The 23223-nt window shown below is 41.0% G+C and overlaps 1 protein-coding gene across 4 annotated transcripts in view; it reads left to right on the forward strand.

Moving 5' to 3' along the window:
- Positions 1–15299, forward strand: part of LOC308065428 (uncharacterized protein) — a 58792-nt gene extending 43493 nt beyond the window's left edge. For all 4 annotated transcript variants that reach the window (XM_080391402.1, XM_080391401.1, XM_080391399.1 and 1 more), the window contains exon 2: positions 1–15299. This exon is cut by the window's left edge. In XM_080391402.1, the coding sequence (XP_080247528.1) occupies positions 5098–6375 (1278 nt within the window). In that variant the 5' untranslated portion in view covers positions 1–5097 and the 3' untranslated portion in view covers positions 6376–15299.
- The last annotated feature ends 7924 nt before the right edge of the window (positions 15300–23223 follow it).

Here is a 23223-nt window from a genome sequence, read left to right on the forward strand (position 1 = left end):
TCCACCACCCTAATTGTAAAAAATTTCTTCCTTATATATAGTCTGAATCTACCCTCTTTTATTTAGAACCATTACCCATTGTTCTATTGCTACAGGCCCTACTAAAAAGTCTGTCCCAATCTTTCTTAACCCCCTTTAAGTACTGAAAAGCTGCAATAAGGTCTCCCTGGAGCCTTCTCTTCTCCAGGCTGAACAACCCCAAGTCTTATCAGCCTTTCCTCACAGGAGGGGTGTTTCATCCCTCTGATCATTTCTGTGTCCCTCCTCTGGACCCACTCTAACAGGTCCATACCCTTTCTGTACTGAGGACCCTGGAGCTTGACATGGTATTCCCAGTGAGGTCTCACCAGAGCAGAGTAGAGGAGGAAAATGACCTCCCTTGACCTGCTGGCCATGCTCCTTTTTATGCAGCCCAGGATATGGAAGCAATCTTCTAGTATGACTAGACGTCATAAGGTTCACCCACTTAGATACACAGTGGCTCCAACAAATCATGATGAAGAAAACTGCATAAGGCATATTACATCAGATTTGATAAAACTTCAGCTAAAGCATCCATTCAAATAGGTCAGAAGTTTTAATAGTAAATCTATCAGACTAGGGCATTTTTTCTGCAGTCATGAACTTTGAAGATTTTGTTCCTTGTGGCTGTCTGTAGATCTGCTTTTCTGGAAAATAAAAGCAGTATTTAACTAAGGATCCAGCTCTCCTCTGGGACACACATATACCACTTTGTCCAATTTCAATGGGACTTACAAAGTTGTATGTAAGGATTAAATCAGCCCTCTCATAATTAATTAAAAGGATTTTTAGGTTAACATTATCCTGTGCTGTTCCAGTTAAAAGTGCCAATGAAGAACTTTCGAGAGTAGCAGATCGAACAGTAGAAAGGTATCAGTTTCTTTTGTCACATGGTGTGGTGGTCACAGATACATGCATAGCAACTCTCTGCTGAGGTTAAAGGGGAAAAAATACTAAATACAATTTCTCTGTCTCCTCACTGCTGTGCTTGTAGGAAGGTTGGCTCTGGTTTTCCATAAGAAATTTCAGCTCCAGTGGAGCCAGCATCTTTTTGCATCTCTAAAAGGCCTTCTAGTTTTGCAGACATGGACAGTAGGGGCCAAGAGCTAAGGGAAAACCCACCCCACAATATACGGAGTGACTCAGGATCACTGAATGCACAGCTTCTTCTGCTATTTCCTCCACCAAAGGTATGTAACACCTGTGTGCCTGTTCTCCTGATGGCGCGCACACAATTGTATAGGTTGGACTAACATGTATGCTTTAACTTTGCAACATTAATAAAAAATTCATGTTTTTCCAGTTATGACAACAGGACTTTATTGTCAAGGTGCAAGTATTTCCCTTCAAAAAAGTGAACTTCACAACAGACTCAGGGTTTTGCAAATGATCCCTCCAGTTCCAGTCTTGGTGTTGCATAATGTACTTTAATGCTTCTTCATACTGACTTTCTGTTTACTTAATAGAAAGCTATTTAGCTTTTGGAACTTTACAGATTTTGGCACACTAAAAGAAACCAACCAGCTTTATTAAATTCATGATTGAAGGAAATCACTGTAAGCCTAATAAGATTTATGTATTTCCTTTCAGTGTCAGCAGGGAGTCAGATTAAATCAAGGCTGAAGGTCTCAGCTGCATTCGAACCCTTGATAAAGCTACTAATGCTTCAGTTTGAAAAGTATGACAAGATGATTAGATGATTTAAATAGCCTTGTGCTTTTTGAGATAGCTGATATCACTAAGGCAATTATTTTTGCAGTCGAATTATGGATTTCTTATAGTCATATTAATAAAATGTGGTTTGTCAAGTATTTCAGTAAGGTGGTTTAATGAAAAGAATAGTTTATTTTGTTTAACACAGTTACCTGTTATACAAATCGTCTATTACTAAAAACATAATACTTGATACTTATACAAAGTTGTCCTCAAAGCATTTTACAAGAGAGATCTGGGTGATTATCTTTTTCTATAGATATGGAATGCAATATCTTTAATGTTACAGTTACTGGATGACATCCCAGGATTTCAACATCTCTGCTGATCCAGGGTGACTAGGGATTTGTTACCTTTTGAGGTCTTGTCCCATAAATAAAGCTAAAATACATGTAAAAGAAGGAGTTATTTGACCTGCATTGAATGTTTGGAAGAATTTAATTGTACCATCTGAAGATTAAGTAGTGTTAATTGTTATGCTTTTATGAGGGATAGTCTAAAGGCTTCCCATGAGGGTCTACAAACTGACTTATCCTTTTCAGTTCTTCCAAGGTAAGACCAATGCTGCATCAAGGCTCTTGGTACCTGTTGCTACGCATAGCATTCATGAGAGTTGTAGTTGAGGGTGGATGTCTGAAATTTTCAAGACCATCTGCTGTATTTAGTAACACATCTATCATTTTAATGGAATGAAAGGTATCTTCAGTCTACTCCAATATGCAAAATAGACTTGGATTTGGGGCCACTAGCAGCCCGCTGAGACACATGAAGTGAAATCTTGAGAACCTTATTTTCATGAGCTGCATGCGATGAAAATACTGAAATCAGTTAATCAAACTATGGTTCTGATAAAGCACACACTTCAAAAGCCAAGATGATTAATACACCTTTTGCCTCAGTGTCTGCAGATCAGAACCGTAATTCCTGACAGCCTGGGAGCTAAGAACTGTAAATAATGGATCCATTTGTAATCAAGTCAAAAGATAAGCCAAGCATTAAGGAAGATGCTGGATATGGAGGGTTACAAACTCACCTAGGCTTTATCCAGACTAAGTTCCTGTCTAAACCATGTTTTTCTTCATGCATGAGCTGAGTGATTTTTACTGGCTTTGCAGGTTTGTGATGTCATGCAGCTTGTTCCAAAAACTGATCAGCACTGCTGTAAAATGGATGCACAAATCAAACTTGGCTTTAGCAATAAGGTATTTCCTGGTCCTTACTGGGACTAAATGACAACCTTGGACACTGAAAGCTGGCAGTAAAGCAGTTTTTATACATTTTATTATAGTCTAGCACCTCTTTGAAATTTTAGCCTGTATCCTATACTGGCTTCAAGCACTTGTACTACTAGCAAATGGTCAAGGTCTAGTCATGTGGTGGTAGAATTTTTCTGTAGTGAAAGAGGTAATGGGAAACTGCTTTCCAGGTTCTCATCTGGAGTACAGAGAACCCCACCACTCTGCCAGGCTAGGTTGATGTGGAAGGCAGGGAATATCACAGTTTGACACTTCACTGGGGTAGATTACTTCACATGGGAAAGACTTAGGCCTACTACATAAAGAGGCATCATTGTTGATAATGTCATGGAATTGTCTGAACTGTAATCACACTGCACCTTGATAGCCTGGGAGATAAGTATTTTCCCTTTGCACTTAGCAAAGTGATAGCTGAGAACTCTCCTTATAATGTTTCGGGTCACTGAAAGCTATTTTCTCCTTAGTGAACATCTTTAAAAAAAGTGACGAGCAGGTGGACAAAATGATTCTCCAACATATATCACTCAGGACTGTGTAGTCAAGGATCCTCTGATGAAGCAAAATATTGTGTGCCACTATAAACTGTCAGGCTTATCCTCTGTTGCTACTTGCCAGTTTGCTGTGGCTGTATAATGTTATCAGTCTACTGTACTTCGAGAACATTGATATATAGAGATAAGAAGTTTCCATTGTTTATCCCAATCAGATAAATGTAATGGCAGTCTTAAATACAAGTCCCCCTCTAATTTCAAACTCTGTGAGTACATAGTTTTGTTTGACTAATGTGGGCTCCAAAAATTTCAAATAATGCAATGACTGAAGCAAGAAAACACAAAAACCACATTGCATACTAGATGGAGCTGAGTGAGTACTGACTGACCAATTGCAGCTCCCTGGTAATAAAATCTATATGGTTCAGAAGTCTGAACTGCAGAAGTGTCCTAACATATGCAAAAATGTCCTTTATAAAATGCAAGCATACATGAATGATTTATTCTAAATGTAGAAAGCACAAAATTTTTATATATATATATATATATATATAAAATGCTCAGCATTGTAGAGGAACAAAGGCAGTGTGTTGATTGGCATTGATAACATGCAGCTGTGGCCTTGCCTCAGAGGCAGTGGGTTGATTGACATGGATGATGTGCAGCTGTAGCTCGTTCCTGCTAAGTAGTTAAATAGCCCTGAGGATGGTGGGAGAGGGAGTTGGATGGAGGAGTAGGGATGTGGTGTGACCTCTGGAGGAAGGAGATACAGCACAGACAGTAGAATCTGACTGCCTTGCTATTTAAGTGTTGTTGTAGCCTATTAGTTTGTTTGTGCTGCAACAATTGGTGCCCCGTGTGGGGCTGACTGAGTTTGACTCTGACTACAACTGGCACCCAACATAGCTGAGACAAGCAGGAGAACCCGTGACCCATAACAGATGCTGTAAGAGGTGAGCCTTTGCAACTAATTGATATAGGCGTATTGCAATATTTGTTGTCCATCTTAACTCAAATTGCAGCTTCTGGTACCCAGCATAGATGGGGGCTAATTGATATGGGTGCAGAAGAAAATTCTGCATTAACAATGCTTATAGATATATTTGAAAAAAGTGTAAAGTATAACAAGAAGGCAATAAGAACTTTGCTAGGATGGTGCAAAGTAAATGATGTGCTAGTTACACTAAAAAATGTCTCCAGTGTTCAGACATGGCAAAATGCTGGAAAACTTCTTTTTGAGGCTGCCTTGAGGAGCAATAAAATAGCAACATTGCTAACAACATGGAGATTAGTCTTAGACTTACTGGAACAATTAAATGTGGACAGGGAGACAAATTCTATATTTGCAATGCTTATGGATATATCTGAAAAAAGAGGTGTAAAGTATGTTAAAATGACAATAAGAATTCTGCTAGTGTGGTGTAAAAACTATGATTTGCCAGTTACAGTGAAAAAGGTTTTCAGCGTTCAGACACGGCAAAGTGTTGGAAAGGTACTTTTTGAAGGCTGCCTTGAGGGGAGACAAAACTGCCACAGCTTCATTAACAACATGGAGACTGATCATAGATTTGCTAGAACAATCAGATGTGGCCACAGAAATAAATCCTATATTAACAATGCTAATAGACATGTTTAAAAATAAAGGCATAAAGTATGATGAGATGGCAATAGGATCTCTGCTAGGGTGGTGTAAAAGGAATAATTTGCCTGTTACAGTAAGAAATGTCTCCAGCATTCAGATATGGCTAAGTGCTGGATTGTTACATTTGGGGGCTGCCACCAGAGGGGACAAAATTGCTACAACATCATTGACAACATGGAGATTGGTCTTAGATTTACTAGAACAATCAGAAACAGACAGGGAGACAAAGGCTGCAGTTGAAATAGCCACATTCCCAGTTGCAGAGATGATGTCCAATAAGGTACCTTTGGCACATTCAGATTCTCTGCCATCGCCTGATTCATGCAGTCAAAGCTGGCAGGAGGAGCAGAGTGGCACTGGGTCAAGTGGGCAGAGTTGGTTCCCTTTGGGGCAGCAGGGAGATCTGGTCATTGTCCGGTTGCCTGTCTGTAATCCCGAGCCATCTGTGATAGGTTTATCAGAGGAGACCTCAGGTCATGTTCAACAACCAGTCCAAATTACAGCATCAGGATCAGATCCTGCCAAATTCTGGCAAAAGATGTGGGAGCAAGCACTTGTGGAAGGGGATATTGATGCTGCAACTGCCATGGAGGGCAGGGTGTTAGGCTGCCCAGTGCTTCGAATGGGTGGTAATACTCCCCCTGAGTGGGAACCTTTCAACTGGGGAGTGATGAAAGAGTTAATCTTAACCTGTACACATTATGGAATAGGCTCACCCTATGCTCAATCATTGTTACATAGTATTTTCACAGCAGAGCTTACTGCTGATGATTGGCATTCAGTTGCGCAAATCATATTGACCCCTATGCAAATGTTAATGTTTGAGTCAAATTGGAGGCACTTGGCAAATGAGCAATCACTGATGAATTTAGAATACCCCTGGGATGATCCATGTTTTGGGTCAGGGATTCCACAGTTGATGGGGGAGGCTCCAGTTAACTCTCCTCAGTTACAAGCTCACTTACATCCTTCAGTCCTGCAGCAGGGTAAAGCTCTCCAAGCTTTATTGCAAGTCCCAGATCATGGCACTCCACAACAGTCATGGATCACAATAAAACAAGGTCCAAATGAGGGATCTGTGTCATTTCTGGGTAGGTTGAAAGACTCCTTGGACAAGCAAATACAGAATGGGGCAGCTGAGGAAGCATTGTTACTTCAATTGGCTAAGGACAATGCGAATGAGGATTGTAGAAAGGTGATTGCAGGCATGGTGAATTTTAATCCCACTTTAATAGAATTAATGTATGTATGAGGGAAGGTAGGAACCGCTGCCTTCCAAATGGAGCATCTAGCAAAGACCTTTGCAGTCAGGGTCATCTGCTGTTATTACACAAGTGGGCCAGAAGGTCACCTAAAGAAGGACTGTCCAAAAGAGATCGAGGCCGGGAAGGGCTGGTGGCTCTGGTTTGGTATGACGTTGATGTAACAAACCAGGGCATTTTGCAAAATACTGTAGATCTAAATTTAACACTCAAGGACAGTTACTTGTAGGTGGCAACAGGAAGCAGGTAAACAGGGGGAGGAACAACGTGATGATACAAATGAATCCTCCACAATTCCAGGCTTATGCAGCCAACTCGCAGCCTGAACTTCAGGGAGCACCGGACTGGATGTTACCACAGCAGCTGCTATCACAATAGAGGATGAAGTACATAAGGTCCCACTGAATGCTGTGGGACCCATCAGCAATAAAATGAGTGCACTGTTGCTTGGATATTCTAGTGTAACATTACAAGGTTGGTTTGTCTTACCAGGAGTCATTGATGCTGATTATATGGGTCAGATTCAAGCAATGGTGTGGACCCCCCACCCCCCTGTGTCAATTCCTGAAGGTAGCTGGATTGCACAATTAATTCCTTTCTGGGCACAAGTTAATTATGCCCATGACAAAGTCCTGGGCGAAGAAGTATTACCAAATACTTCAACAGGAACAGCACAGATTTTCTGGACTCGGCGTGTACAAAATGCTTGACCAACTCTAACCTGTAAAATCACCTTTGCCAAAGGGACTCCTTCTGCAATAAGGTGACTGGAATGATTGACAGGGGAGCAGATGTAACTATTATATCTGCGCACATCTGGCCTCACTCTTAGCCTGTCTGTTCAGCAGGTTCCATATTAGCGGGGGTGGGTGGTGTGACACAGCGTCCAAAGTCAGTATGTGGTGCAAGCTCAAAACCATGAGGGCCAGACAGCAACAATCCGTCCTTATGTGCTTGATGTCCCTATGAATTTGTGAGGATGGGACGTTTTGGGACAATGGGGAGTTATTATTGGTACCCAGAAGGATTTTTAATAGGGGCTGCTGTGATGGAGGGTGTACAAAGACCTAGTCTGCCTTTGACTTGGAAGACAGATACCCCTTTTTGGGTGGAACAGCGGCCCTTTCCTGAGGAAAAATGTGTAGCCATCCAACAATTGGTCAAAGAACAATTAGCACAAGGACACCTAGAACCTTCCCATAGCCCTTGGAATACCCCTGTGTTTGTGATAAAAAAGAAATCGGGCAAATGGCATTTGTTACAAGATTTAAGGAAAGCAAATGATGTAATGGAGGGAATGGGAGCCCTGCAATGGGGCGTGCCTTCCCCAGTGACGATGCTGCGAAACTGGGACACTTTGGTAATTGATTTAAAATATTGGGTTTTTTCAGTATTCCTTTACATGAAGCTGATAAATGTAAATTTGCTTTTTTAATACCTAGCAGAAACAATATGACTCCTTGTAAGCGATACCAATGGATGGTGCTGCCGCAGGGTATGAAAACCAGTCCTACTATATGTCAATGGTATGTAGCAAAGGCATTGTCACCTGTATGGGAACAATTTCAACAAGTATATTGTTATCACTATAGGATGATATTCTTGCATCAGCTGCAAATAAGGCTGAACTTCAGCAAGTGTATCCAGTTTTGCAGCAGTTGTTGGCCACCCTGGGGCTATGTATAGCACCAGAACAGATTCAGCGACAAGCCCCATGGAAATACTTGGGAGTTAAGGTGCTAGATCAAACACTTGGGCCACAGTCTATCCAGTTCCGAATAAATGTAAAACCCTAAATGATTTGCAAAAATTATTAGGGACTGTAAATTGGGCAAGGCCATACTTGGGCCTTACAACAGAACAATTGAAACCACTCTTTGATCTATTGAATGATGACACTGATTTAATGTTTCCCCTATCACTAAGGAAGCCAGCTTAGCCCTAGAGAGGGTGACCAATGGTCTGCAACAAAAAAGGGTACACCATGTAGACTTAGGAACTCTGATAATTTTATATATTGTCATTGCTAACTATCATCCCATGGGATTGCTGGGCCAATGGGATGAGTGCTGGCAAGATCTGCTACATGTCTTGAAGTGGTTATTTTTATCTGTACAACCACAGAAGACAGTAAGCACGCAGACTGAACTAGTATCAAAAATCATCACCGAAGGACCTACACGGTGTGTTCAGCTCACGGGCCAAGATCCCAATTACTTGATAATTCCCATTGAGTGTGATTATGTAAGCTGGTGTTTGGCAAATGGTTTACTATTTCAGTTGGCTCTGGAAGGATTCAAGGGACAAATATCCTACCATCTTCCCAGTCATGAATTATTACAAACTTATTCAGACATACAAATACTTCAAAAGCTGCTGGTAGCAGATAATCCAGTGCAAGGCCCTGCAGTCTTTACAGATAGTTCTGGGAAATCGGGAAAGGCACTGGTCACTTGGTGTGATGGGAAGCAATGGCAAGAATTGATACACTTGACACAGGGATCACCTCAATTGGTTGAACTTAGTGCTGTCATTGTTGCCTTTAAAACACTTTCTTGATGTGCTCTAAACATTGTTAGACTCTGCTTCTGTTGCGCAACACATTGACCGTGCACTGCTTAAGAAGGTAAATTCAGAACTACTATTTTTTTATTAAAAACATTATGGGTAATAGTGAGTCAATGTACACATAGATAATACATCTTGCATGTCTGTGGTCACTCTGGATTGCCAGGATTCATCTGTGAAGGAAATGCCCATGCTGATGGACTTGCAGCTTCTGCTTGGACTTCTGCAGTGCTAGATCTGATATGACAGGCCCTCATGTCTCAATTTTTTCATCAGCAGGCTAGGGCACTGGTCTGTCAATTTAAAATATCTTTTGTGGATGCAAAATCCATCATCACCACTTGTCCAGAGTGTCAGAGATTGGGTCCTGGACTAATGTTTCCACAAGGGGTCAATCCACACGGATATCAGTCCTTGGATCTGTGGCAAACTGATGTCATACATGTGCCTTCTTTCAGTCGTTTACAGTGTGTTCATGTCTCCATTGATACCTTCTCAAAATTTATACGGGCATCGGCCCATACTGGGGAGAAGGCTCTGGATGCCATGTTACATCTTTGACAGGCTTGGGCTGCTCTGGGAGTTCCAAAGCATCTCAAGACAAACAGTGGACAAGCATATTCATCTGCACGCGTGGCCAAGTTCCTTGCCTCTTGGAGAGTGGAACATATTACGGGTATTCCGCATTCCCCAACTGGCCAAGCCATTGTGGAACATGTTCATCATACTTTAAAGCTACCTCTTGAAAAACAAAAAGGGGGAATGGGTTCTGAGACTCCGCATGCTCGTCTATGGAAAACTGTGTATACATTGAATTATTTGACTGTGCCGGCTGGGAAAGAATGTCCTGTGATTATCTCATGTTTCTTGTCTTTGCAGGGAGGAGATCCTTCTATCTAAGCAAAGGTTTTAATGTGAGATCTACAAATGGGAAAATGGACAGGCCTGTGGGATTTTAATTACTTGGGGATGAGTGTATGCTTGTATCTCCACAGATGCAGGGCTGCGGTGGCTTCCAGCTAGGTGTGTTAAGCCTGTTTTAGATTCTAGAATCGATGAGAGGACATCAGGTATCAGCTGTTCCACAGACCCCTTGAGAGGGGAGTCAGAATATCTGGGTGACCCTGATGCAGAGGCTGAACCAGACATAGCTTTGTGCAGCCTTAACTCAAACTGAACAGCCTTTCCACATACCCTGCCAAGGGCCCTACAGTAGATGATAGACACAGCTTTTTTGGTTAAAAAACAAAAACAGGGAATTGTAGAGGAATGAAGATAGTGTGTTGATTGGCATTGATAACATGCAGCTGTGGCCTTGCCTCAGAGGCAGTGGGTTGATTGACATGGATGATGTGCAGCTGTAGCTAGCTGTTCCTGCTAAGTAGTTAAACAGCCCTGAGGATGGTGGGAGAGGTGGTCAGATGGAGAAGGAGTGTGGTCTGACCTCTGGAGGAAGGAGATACAGCACAGACAGTAGAATCTAACCACCGGTAAAGCCTTGTTGTAGCCTATTAGTTTGTGCTGCAGCAAGCATGACTGAAAAAGTGACAAGGGTAAAGGGACGTGTCTTGAAAGGAAACTTTTTTTGATGAGTATATCAATAGGTGAGTATTTTACAAAGCCATTCAGTGAACTGATTGAGCTTTCCAACATTGCTGTAGGCTACTGACCACAAAACAAAATGCTTATGCATCTATTTCATTACAGGCCATGAAATAGCATGTTTGTAGAATCTGTTTATGGCAGAGGAATTTCACTTCTTCCTGCATAAATTTCCTATTAACACAAATGCTTTTTCTCAAGCAGTACTCTTGGCTAAGACTCAGCAGCGACTGGCCAAGCTCACACAAGTGAGATGACACAACTTCTGGATGGCAAATGTCAGCAGCACAGGCAGCTATGTGAAGTGTGAGTGACATGGAAGGAGCAGGCTGGCTGCCAAGACCTCTAAGGAGCGATGTGCTTGAGGTATGTGTGAAACAGTGAATTCGGTGCTTCAGTTGCTGGACTGCTCTGACCACATATGGAATGTGCCTGCAAGTACCAGAGATAAAGCTGGAGCAATGTGGGACTGAGACCCACACGTGAATCCATAGCACTGAGCACCCTTAGATAAGTGGAATGGACTCCAAAGTGAGAGGAACTCATGTTGCTGTGATAAAACTGCCAAATGACTAAGGGCTAGGCTGATAACTGGCAGTGCAGAGGTGCAAGGTGGGCTCAGTAGTACTCAGTGGCCACCATAACCTTAATGCTAACCTCTCTTTTCCATATGAATGGAAACCCAGTGACTCCCATGAATAAAGATGAACCAGACTCTGTAAATGACAATCCTGCTTGTCTCTTCAGGTTCACAGACACCCAGGCTCAGTGGTCAAGAGTTTTTCAGATGCTAAATGCGAATTTGCAGAGAGATAGGAAACTGCTGTGACTGTCAAATAGCAATGACACAGATTCTAACACTACCAGGCCTTAGCTCATCTCTGGGACTTGCAAACTACTGACTGGCACACAGAATCCCAGGGTGTATAGGAAAACATATACTGGGTGCTCCCTTAGCTTCTCTCTCTCCTCCACTATCCACTCTCAGGGATCATTGTTCCACCTTCTGACTCCTTGAGTGTTTAAGGCTTTAATCTTTAATGTGTCTACACATTGCTTTTTTGTGCATAGTACCAACAGTAATGGATGAAGTGTCTTTTTTTAGTAAGTTAACATTTGTTTATGTAATGTAATATCTGTATGGGACTGCTGATTTTTTTTTCTACTGCGGAAGAACAAAGATCATTATTTACTGGCACATGCAGTCTATCAATGTCAGTGCAATCCATAAATTAATAGCCTTATCCCTAAACCCAGAAAGTCTTATTCTTCCTTTGTTTTTATCCTAATGCAGTATTAAGACACCTTCATGCCTCTGTAAAAACAAAGAAGGGAATCTTTGTCTGATAGCATTCACTTCCTTCCAAAGACATTGCTGCACGGTCCATGTTGGGCAGCTTTTGCAGGTTTGCATGGGAATACTTGTACAGGCTCCACTCATACTGTACCTATAGGTGGCTAGTTGCTCTTGGAGGCTCACCATCCAATGTTTCTGAAAGCATTGCACTTATTCTGGCAACAGTAATGTTGCTGTGCAATTGGCCTGTTATTACACTTCATCTGCTGGAATAAGCATACAGGTGGAGACATGCTGCAGCTCTTCTCTGTGCTAAAAGGAGCATGAAAGGGCAGGTGCAGGGAGAGAAATTGCTATTTTTTTTAGAGTGTTTGCAAAAATTGGGAAAAAACCAGCCATATGCTCACAAAAAAGTCAAAATCTCATTAAACCAAACGAGCACAACAATGAGGACATTGCAACCCCATCACCTACATCTTTCATATGAAGTGAGCCAATAAAACATCAAGGATAGAAAAAATTATATACATCTATGTTCTTAATCACTCCTTCCTTCAGCTCTGAATGCAAACTAGGCCTGTTAACATTCAAAGGAATTATTTCCTGTCAAATGCTGTCCGAAGGAGCTCCTGCAGAGAAGCTTTAATTTTCTATGGAAAAGTTTAGGAGTGTTGCTGGCTACCTGGGTACAAAGCTGAGACTCCTTAGTGACTGTAAATCAGTCCCATCTTGTTAATGTCAGTAAGGCTATGCTAATTTATGCTTGCTAAAGTACTCAAACCTGTCAACAGGCACCTGGTTAAATACGTATGTTTAACCTGCTGGAGTTGCTCAGAAGCAATTAAAGCAGCAACCACTCCATTAGATGTGGAAGGGTTAAAGTGTCACCCAGTTCAAGTCCATCTCTCACTTCAACATCAGGGACATTAGGGTCACAGGGAGTGCCTTCCCAATGTCCCCCTCCCACGAAAGTATCTGGAAATGTGAAGGCAGAAGACTGTAGATACCAACAACATGCTCTAGGAGCAATGGAAGGAGGAATCTGAAGACTTGCTAAGATCTAGTACTGCTGTGCCCTGTGCTGAAAGATGGTATGATCCAAACTTCCCTTCGCGGTCCTTACCTCGCTTTTCTGTTTTTGACCTACCGTATCTCCTTGGTTGCTTTCCTTGAGTTCTTGAACATATCTTCTTTTTTTATCATTACCACAATTAAAAAAAAGAAGGAAAAAACACCTGATGTTTGCTACTGCTGCTATGCCTACTTACATACTGCACGCTTTTCCTCTCCTTTGTACTACTTGGCCTGTAAACTCTGAGCGCTGTTTTTAGTTAAGTGCTATACTTATGGAGACCCAATCTTGGTTTGTCCTCAGGCATTACCATAATAAGAAAGGCATTTCAATTTGGTGAAGTATCATAAAAATGTGCCTGTTCTTAATGAGAGATTGTCTTTCCTAGCTCCTACCAATACAAACAAAGCAAAGACAGACCAGAATACTCATTATGAATAATATGGCAGCACAATCCTGCCATTTTATTGCCTTCTGCAGTCTACCAGCCACTTTTTTCCTTACAAAATGTACTTGTTTAACAACAGCTAAAATGTTATTATGAAACTGAACAAAAAGAATTATTCTAATGTGGCAAGTTGTGCCCTTGCAGGACTGATGATACAAATTATAATAGAAACATACCAAGCAGTTTGATTAATGTTTCAAATAACATATCACATTAAGGAATAGTTAAAAAAAAAACATAATACTGCAAACTTACAAAATAACTTTCTGGAGACAAGCAGTTCATTTTTCTGTTTTTTGTTTATTTCTTGTTAGCATTCACTTTTCTGTCTTCACATAGGACACTACTTCCATACAGTAATATCAACTTTTATTGGGGTTTTATATGGGTGCTGAGATGTTGGAGAAGATTTTGATTGCTTGGCAGCAGTTTCTTGTTTAGGCCAGCAGTTGCAGTGCTATTCTCCTGACTGCAAATTGTTTGTAGAAATCTTTGGGCAGTATCATTAAGAAAAAAACATTTAGAAATGCTCATGTTGTCACACAGAAAGGGAATGTTAAGTGTGGATGATTTTCACAACTGAAATAAATGCAACTCTGCTATTTTTGTTTATTAGGTGGAGATATGAGACATCTCACCCCTAAACATCTACACTGTAGATATCTCCTTTGAGCAAGTCATGCTACTCTCTTTGTAGTCAATGGAAAGAACTGCCCTATTTTAGCCATTTCCTTTCACATGAGATTCATTACACCCTTTAAGTGCCTGTTTCACCCTTTTGACTCTAAAGGCCACCTGGACTACAAGCTCAGATAGGGATGTTTATGGTATAGATATTCGCATTTGGTCAGCTAAGTCCTTTTCTTGGTGTTGAATCTGTAAGGAGTGAAGAACATGCATCTTCTGAAAGGCTTTGCTCAACATGCACCCATTGCTCATCCTGTGCATCCCAGGCTTGGACCAGAGCTGGGTCATGGCTTCTGAGTTTGAGGCAAAATTGAAAATTGTTGTGAATGGGAAAGGTAGTCAGACCAAGGTCTGCAGCACAAAAAGGAGCAAGGCAGGGATGGAAAAATCTAGAAGACTTGGCTTAATGGTCCTACCATCTCACTCCTTTCAGCTATTGTTGCCACACCACATGCTCTAACACCTCTTTTTGGCTGCCACAGGCAGCCTGGTCTCCAGCCCCCTGGCACAGGGAAATGATGCTCTGAGCCTGTGGCCTTTTGACACCTCTGCTGGTTGCTTCTGGTGTCTCTGATATGATCTAGCTTTGGCCTGAGAAGAAAAAGAGGTATGCTTCCAGACCAGGTGTTCTCAGGGATAAGTTGTCTTTCCTTGTTCATCTGTCCAGCTGCAATTTTTATTTGCCATTTATTTGAAAGACTGTGGTAAGTGATATTTGGTACAAGATAGTGCAGGTAGGCATCTGCCTCCCTTAGTAGCAAAGGGAGTGAAATATTATGAAGGAATTTGCTTCCTTTTGGAAACTTAATTCTATTTACAGGCCTTCCTGTCATTTAAACAACTAATCTCAGGAGGTGGGACATGATTCGGGGGTTATGGGAACCATTAATTACTGACTGCCATTTGCTCTTTGTGAAGACTAAATCCTTCATGGTTCCCTCTCTTCAAGATGTCTGAACTTCATATAATTATGAACATTAAGGATTACATCCTCTTATTTTTGAGGTAGTGGTAGGCCACACAACGCAGGAGAGGAGTTATTACTATTTTGTGTGTCTGTGACACAAAAACCACTACAGTAATTTTGGTGGGAATTAAATGCTGGGTCAAGATCACAGAGTAGTCTCAGAGGAGAAAGAAAGGCTCAAAATATTTGTTTCAATATATAAAGAATTATATATACCACTTTTCTAGTCTTAAGAGGCTTTTTGTTTAACAATTAATTTAAAGTTGTTTTTTTTTTTAAAGAAAATAGGTTTCCCAAACATAAATGAAAACACCATATTTGATTTCTGAACCAGTCTGAACCAATCTTTTCCACCAAACTTAAAAGGCCATTATTCATAAAATTGTACTTGGAAAAACTGGAGACAGATGAGAGAAACACTTTTTCCCCAGGCTCCTTGGAGACTAGTGGAGCTGCTAGTAGTTTGCTTTAATGCAGAGCTGGAAAAGGGCTCTGCCTACCCACACAGTATAGTTGCATTTATCTGAACATATTTCTATTACTTTGTATTGGATACAGTTAATTATTTTATACCTATAGTGTTCTGTGGCATACCATTAGATCACATGAGCCTTGTGTTTGACATCAGACTGATGCCATATGATACATGCAGAGTTTTATTAGAGCTGTTTCAATTAGGCAAGCTATTTTATTCTCTTAGTGAATATTTGCTTTGGGTTGCCTGTAAAAGGCCATAAAGTACAAGCACCTAAATGCTTCCAACTACATGTCAGATGGGGTATCCTACACTCTGCTGATTAATTACATAATGTTTAGATCATTTAGCTAATCTGTTGCACGCATATCACATAGATAATGGAAGATTTCAAAGCTGCAGACAGATTAAGAAATGAATCATCATGTACAGTAGACAGTCCTCATTACTCACTGCAGGAATGCAGCATCCATAGGTGCTAAGTTTGAACTGGGAGAGGTGCAAATGGCAAGGTTACCCTGCCAAACAGCTCACTGTCTGTTTTCTGTCTGCTTGAGGAGTCACACACAGCAAGGCAAATAGATGTTCTGGATTCTTCTCAGTGGGGCAGAGATGGATCCCTGAGGTACTGATCAGGAAGGGGACTCATGAGTATTGTTCCCCTCTCTAGAGTGCTGTAGCCCCTATGAACCAGGCTTTCTCCTTGCGTTGCTGCTCTGGGTAAGATTTTAAAGGGGTAAGGGAATGGTAACATTTGCCCAAGCAGAAAAAGTTCTGAAAGGTGCTAGAGATTGTGCATACCTGTTCATTTTTTTTCTTCCCACATGCAGTGATGCAATGATTAGCTAACAAAGGTTGAAGAGTCAATGTTATCATCACCACCTATTGTCATGGCTTGGGTAGCTAATTCCATTTTCAGGGTGGTCTTTTTGGGCCTCTTAGCAGCCAATTAAAATTAAATGTATCAATTGACTTCTAAAATGACCATGAGTTGTTTCTTTTTCCATAAGTCTGAGGGCTGGAGGTTTACTGAGTTTCTCTGGGATAGTGGAGGAGGAAAGGTTGATTGTTTTTTTTTAAGGAAAATATCCAGGAACATGAAATGGAAGCTTTGCTGAACTCCATTTCATTAGGTTCCGTGATCCAGCTCATTAGGTTTGGGCCAGGAGCCTTAGGCTTGTAGCAGAACACTTTATGAGCGTTTAGTAGATGAAAAGGTGAAAAGCAAATTAGAAATGGTAAGGAAGAAAGGCAGATGGGCTGAGAAGGCAAAAATGAGATTCATTTAGTTATTATGATCTAGCTGATCAGGCAACTCCTCATTCACAGTGTCTGTGGAAAGAAATGACACGAACGGTGTGACATACTATCACAAACAAATAAAAATATGTAGAAAGTCTCCTCTGAGATGCAGCCAGGAGAGTCCAGAGTGACATTCCTCTCCACATCTTTCTCACATCATGGTTCTGCACCGTTATCAGTGCTCAGGAGCACTGGGGACTCATCCTGCCCTCAGCTTCCTTGGTGGGAGTAACTGTGAGTGCTCTCCCCATCTGACTCAGCCAAATTCAGCTGGGGTAGCTAATATCTATTTTTTTAAAACTAGTTCTGGATGAAGTAGATTAAGGAGCAATTGTGTTATCCCTCTATCCTCTAACCTTCCAATGAGGGTTGGAACAAACATCTGAGGTGGGAGCGACAGTGTCTTATCTGCCCCAGCCACTGAGTAGGTGTCCATTTGGGATCAGGGGGTATATAGCAAAAAGAAGCATACATCTCCTCCCCCTGCTTAAAAAATTGCTGTATGTGGTCAGAACCTGAGTTTTATATCTCATCTGAAAGATAACACCTCCAGGAGAGCATCTTGGGAGAGCAATTTAGTACTGAGTCAGAGGGAAGAGAATGAGTCACTGCAGCTCTTAGATTTTTCTTGGAAGTTTCTCACTAAAGCAGTGACCCAGCCTGACACTGTTTAGTAGATGACATCAGAGAGACTAGAGTTTATGTTAAATTCAGAGTAGATAAGGGCTAGGATCCCAGGAAACTGCTTTGAAAAGAGTGGTTATCTTTTTGTGGGGCAGTTAAAAAGTACATAATTAGGGTATGTTCATCATGCACTTACTGTAAACCCAAAGTAAACAACGAAAAAAAAGAAAATCAGAAGGGAAGACTGTCTAACCAGAAATCTTGAGCTGTTAAGTAGGATACAGCATGTGTCACATTACAGACTGTTCCTTCCTTTAGGAATGAGATGGCACACAAAGTGAACTCGTTATGATTTAATTGTATTTGGCTAGGAAAAGTGTCGGTCTTTTATTTATATATTTTTTTTTTTTAAATCTTACTAGCAGCTACCTGTTTTCTGCAGTAAAGCTGCCTGCAGTCCTGTGAAGGATCCCCTCATCAACAGCAAGACATCAATGGCTGTGCCAGGTTGTCATTGTGGAGTGGTGCTCTGGTGATTATCAGTGAATTGACAATGATTAGTGACTCACTGTTGCTCATTCTTAATCCAGCCCACTCCACCACTGCTTGTACTGCCTTGTGGGAAGCAAATCTAAGCACATGCACAGGAAGAAGCCTCAGTGTTATTTTGCTGGCAGCCTTCCAGAAACCTCCTTTGCACTGTAGCTGCTTGTCTGCTACCCATGGAGTTTGCCATCTGGCTAAAATTTTCTTCCAGCCCTATGGGGACTTCAGAGGGTATACATTCTGTACTAATGCCGAATGGTCAAAAAGATAAAAATTATTTAAGCCAGTGATGTATGAGATCTGCATGTTATGTGATACAATGCTAGTGCATATGTGAATGAAAAATGGACCTGCTGGCAAGAACCACTGCAGTCAGTCTCCTGAGGAATCTCCCAGTGCTGAAAAGGTCACCTCCCATGCAGTGGTACTTACATCAGCATCCTTAAGAGGAGACCTAAAACTAGAAAGGTTTATTTAAGTGCCGCTGCTGCAGGCTTGAAGCCACACAACATGCAGACAACTGTAGATGTGCACAAGCTGTTTTCTTTGCCTTGACCTCTGTACACTATTCCAAGATTGTTCAAAATGTAGACCAGGTAGAAGAGTGGTGTGATTCCTGCCTGGCCCATGTACCTTGGCTCACCCCAGCAGATACAGCAGAATTTAAACACCCTGTAGGCCAGAAGTGCCCTCACCAGGTATCACTATCGCATGAAATCAAGAGAGGAGGAGAGTAGAAGTGCAGGTTAGAAACAAAGGGGAGTTCAGCTGCAGAACTTAGAAGGACTTCTAACAACCTGAGCTGGTGAAGCTGGAAAAGAACCTGCCAGTGGAAGTATCTGAGGCTCACTGTGGCTGTCTCTCTTAAATGCTATAAAATCTGCCTCTTTCCTACTATCCCTGTCTGCCTCTTGTCATACCAATATATTTCCTTCATGAAGCTGGCCAATAAAACCGGAGCTTCCTCTATGATTCAGCACTCAAGGTGCAAGTAAAAGGACAGCTAATATATTTTCAACAGACTATTTTTTAGAAGCTGCCTATACAAATGGCAGTCTTTCTAGTCTAGCCCTCATATCTGAATCAATAATTCTTAGAAACCAAAAGGAAGGCAAAAACATACTCAACAGCATTATTCCTGGAAAGGAAGAACATTTCTGATACTTGAATGAATTTATAATACAAGGCAAAGTGTTCTACAATCACTTTGAGAAAAAGGGGTAGGTCTGCTAGGGTCTCTAGTTTTTGACTTTGCTCTTCATGCCAAACATATTTTGTCACATTTGCTCTCATTTCTTTGAGCTGTTTCTGGCAAACTGAGCAAGTTCTGCTTACTGCAGCTATACATCTTGAACAAACATGAAGCTGTTTATACGTAATGTTTTGACGGATGAAATGAAAGCTGGCATTTCAAGGCACATTTCAAGTGTTTGCATCCAGGGTTCTTGGCACACTGGTGCATCCTGCAAAGAAAATATGGTTCTGCCTCGATACCATGGAAAACCTCAGCTATATTTAATGAGTGGCCACAGGTAAAGTGGCATCCACACAGCTTAGCACTCTGTCCAGGTGCCCAGGTGTGTACTAAACTGGGCAGCATGTCCACTTTACAGTGCAAGGCAGCTGTCTATGCCTGAAGGAGACCACACCTGCTAGGCTGAGAAGAAAATCTGTTATTATAAAGGTGAAAGGGTACCTCCCAAAAGACTTTTGGACGTCTCTCTGGTGTCTTTATTTAGGTTTTTACTTTCTGTGGTGACTATTAGAGTTAAAAGGAATCCCCTCGCCTTCTGTCCTTTCTCTCACTAAAGTCCTTGTCCACATGTCTTGTAGGCAAAAAGACAACTGGGATCTACTCTTTTTTATGCATGCTAATTTCTTGAGCTTTCATACTTCTGTTTCAGGAGAGAACTGGACTGTTGACATTTCTTGTCAACTGAGGCATGAGATAACATGGGACTGGGTTGTGTGACTTGTGGTGTACCTGGCATCTTTGGGCTGCATGACTTTGGATGTGACTCCAGGGACTATCCCTTGTGTATAGGTGCCTTTCTGGTTAACACATCCCTGGGCTATTGCATAGTACTGTGGTCTTTTGCTCAGTGACATCAGCAGCTAGTCAGCAAGCCACAGACTAGGCTGATCAGCAATGGCACAGAGTGTTGAAGTGCAATGGACACCTTGGCTTTGTGCTGCATAAAGGGGCAGAGCAGATCATGTGGTGAGGCAGGAGTCAGTTACAAAACTTGTACAGTGTGTGAGGTGTGATGGGTCTGTCACTGCTTACTGTCAGTATCTGCTCCATGGTCCTTCATTAGCAGCTGCAGCAACTGAGAAATCTCACGCTTCTGCTTCTGACATCACTTTGAGGTCACTATGTCCTAGCACCAGGCTGCACCAACAAGCGTCACAAGGACGTGTGCTGTGTCTGTGCTCCTCAAACTTGCTAGGGCAGGCTCTCCTCGTGCTGCAGTTGAACCAAGGGACAAAACACCCATTGAAGATAATGAGGACATGGGTGAGCCCACTTCCCATATGGTGCCTGTCAACCACGTGCTTAAGAAACATCTGATATATTTTTATTTTGATTGTGTGCTCAGTGTAAAGATTGAGACTGGTAAGTCCTGAATGTAGACCTTAAGAAATTCCCAAGTTTTGTATAAATATCCAGCTTCGTTCTTTTGTGAGAGAGCCACATGCCACCATGAGAACTCCTATGGTTTTGGGTGCAACTTAGAGAAGCCATCTGCTTTAAGGCATGCTTATAGCACTCCGTGGCAAACCCTGTGACTCCTGTCAGTGCAGTATTTGTTTACATAAACCTAAATTTAGTGGCAGGTCACTTTGAATTTCTGATGAATAATTGAGAAATATTAAGGTTGAGCCTTACATTTTTTGCATTTCTGTGGGTTTTGTATGGCTTTAGAATATCTGCCACCACGGCAGCTTAGTCATTGTGAAGCTGTAATGCTATTACCATTATTGTAAATTAAATTTACACTTCTTGTTTGAAACATAAACAGAAAATCTTTTACACAAGACTTTAGCCAAGAGTTCCACCTTTACAGTTAAAATACTTCCTGTAATAAAGTTGCTACAATATAAAATCACTGGAATTATAAGAGATCCTGATATGTATTCTCTATTGATTAATATCTTGTTACATGGTTCATTTCAGTTTAAATAGGTCCCTGAACTTCAGGTTGATGACCAAAATTTTAAAATGACAGTATAGTGGACAGGATTTATCTGTTATGAAAAAAGCTTACCATTTTATGTCACCTTGACTTTGAGCAAATGTATCATATTATAACTCAAATTGTTCAAAGTACAATGGAGCATAAAAGAAAAATGATTCTGAAGAAGGCACAAGCACAAATTGACTTTCATGCTTCCTAAGGACAGAGGCTCAAGGAAAATGTGGAACATCATCTTTGTTGGTTTGCTTTTAGTTTCTGGAGTTGTTTGGGGAGTCCTCTAACACTCATGGATTGCACTTGGGTGGACTGGATGTAAATAACTTATGGCTTAGGAAAGGTGCAAAAAACAAAGAGACTTTCCCAAAACTTATTTCTGTTGTAGTAAATTGCTGACAGTGTCACCACAGCAGAGACCATCTTGTGTTTTCTTATGCTAACAGTAACAGTCAGGAAATTTTTTCTTGGTTTACTGTTTCATAATTACTATATTTCCTGTATTAATCCTAATTTGCATATTAGTTTGTGAGCAATAAAGGTCTGATAGAGGACAGGAATATGCAGCTATGTTATATATAGGAAACAAGAGTGAATTTAATATAATTTATTCTATTCAGAATGAAAATAAATATCTCAAATGGGTAAGTATCTTGAGTGGACAAAAGTCTTCATTTACTTCCACGGCACCCATAGTGGTTTCCCACTCTGCTGCCTAAAGCTCAATCTTCACAGTTAATAATAAACATCATTGACTAAACGATGACTGCAGTTCCTCTGCTAGAATCACAAGCAATCGCTTATGTTCCAGCCAGTGCTATTCTTCCTTCAGTGCATTCATTCACAGAGCACTCTATATTACCAAACCCTCTGCTTGATCACCAGCTTCAACCACTAGCTCACTTAAAGCTGTAAACATTTTCCAAATAGTTGTGAAACACCTAATAAACCTGTGTGCTCTTCTTGTGCTTCAGTTAGTCATTGCCTATTACCATAAGAAAAAAAAAAAAAAAAAGAAGGACTTTGACCTCTAGAATAGAATTTCAGGGGCGATCTCATCCAGAACGTCTGAAAAATGTGTCACCTCAAGCCACTAACCAATTTAACCTTTACTGTGTTTCATACTTAGCAGGGAAAACAATTCCCTCTAACTGTATCCTAAGGGTACAGGAGATACTGATATCACTTACAGTGTATTCTGGCAGATAAGGTTTCATTTTCGTCTTTGGCATTTGAAGATCTTAGTCTAATGACACTGTATAAAAATGGTGATCTCTTCTGCAGTAATTTCCAAAATGCTAATTCAGTAATGCAAAAAGTGACTGGTGGTGAGCTTCTGAATGTGGTTCATTTGTCTACTGTTTAGAAAATGTTTTCTTCATTTCTTAATAAATAGGTGTCTGAGTTAAGTCCTGGAGTGTTAACCAAAATAGTTGTTAGTAATCTGAGAAAGCCTAAAGGTTGTTTGAAAGACTTACGCATTATTTTTTCAAAATGGATTGGAACAAACTCTTCTTGTGCTGTGTGTCAGTCCTCCAAATAGTATAAAATGTCTGTAAGTCCTGAAATGCTGTTTGAATCATTTCTCAGGGCTATGCTTACAAAGCATCTGTTTTAAAAGTTAATGTTAATCAAGGCTTAGTTATGAGTGAGAGAAAAACACAGCTGAATAACTACTCAGAATATCTTGTTAATCTAGATAGCTTGTGGCTTATGTCATGCTTCTGTTCCAATGAAAATATATCTCCTCCTGGATTATTTTCTACTTTCTTGTAGTCTAAGAAAGTTTACCATAGAAGCAATAAACTTTTAATGATAAATGCAATAGGAAATTGTTTTCATTCCAAATTTATTTATCTTCCTGGCAGTGCCAGGCACACACCAGCCACATAACATAATTTAACAGCAAGCTGCGCAACAGAATGGGAGTCACTCGAGGAAGCCATGCACTGGTTGCGCAGTGCCTTGAGCAAAGTCTTGTGAGGGCATGCCTACCTGTTTGTTTTGAGTCTGCCCATCCAAAATACATTGTATGTTACATTTCCATCTCGACTAA

The sequence above is a fragment of the Falco punctatus genome (genome assembly GCF_963210335.1).
Source record: "Falco punctatus genome assembly, chromosome: 6".
Lineage (NCBI taxonomy): Eukaryota > Metazoa > Chordata > Aves > Falconiformes > Falconidae > Falco > Falco punctatus.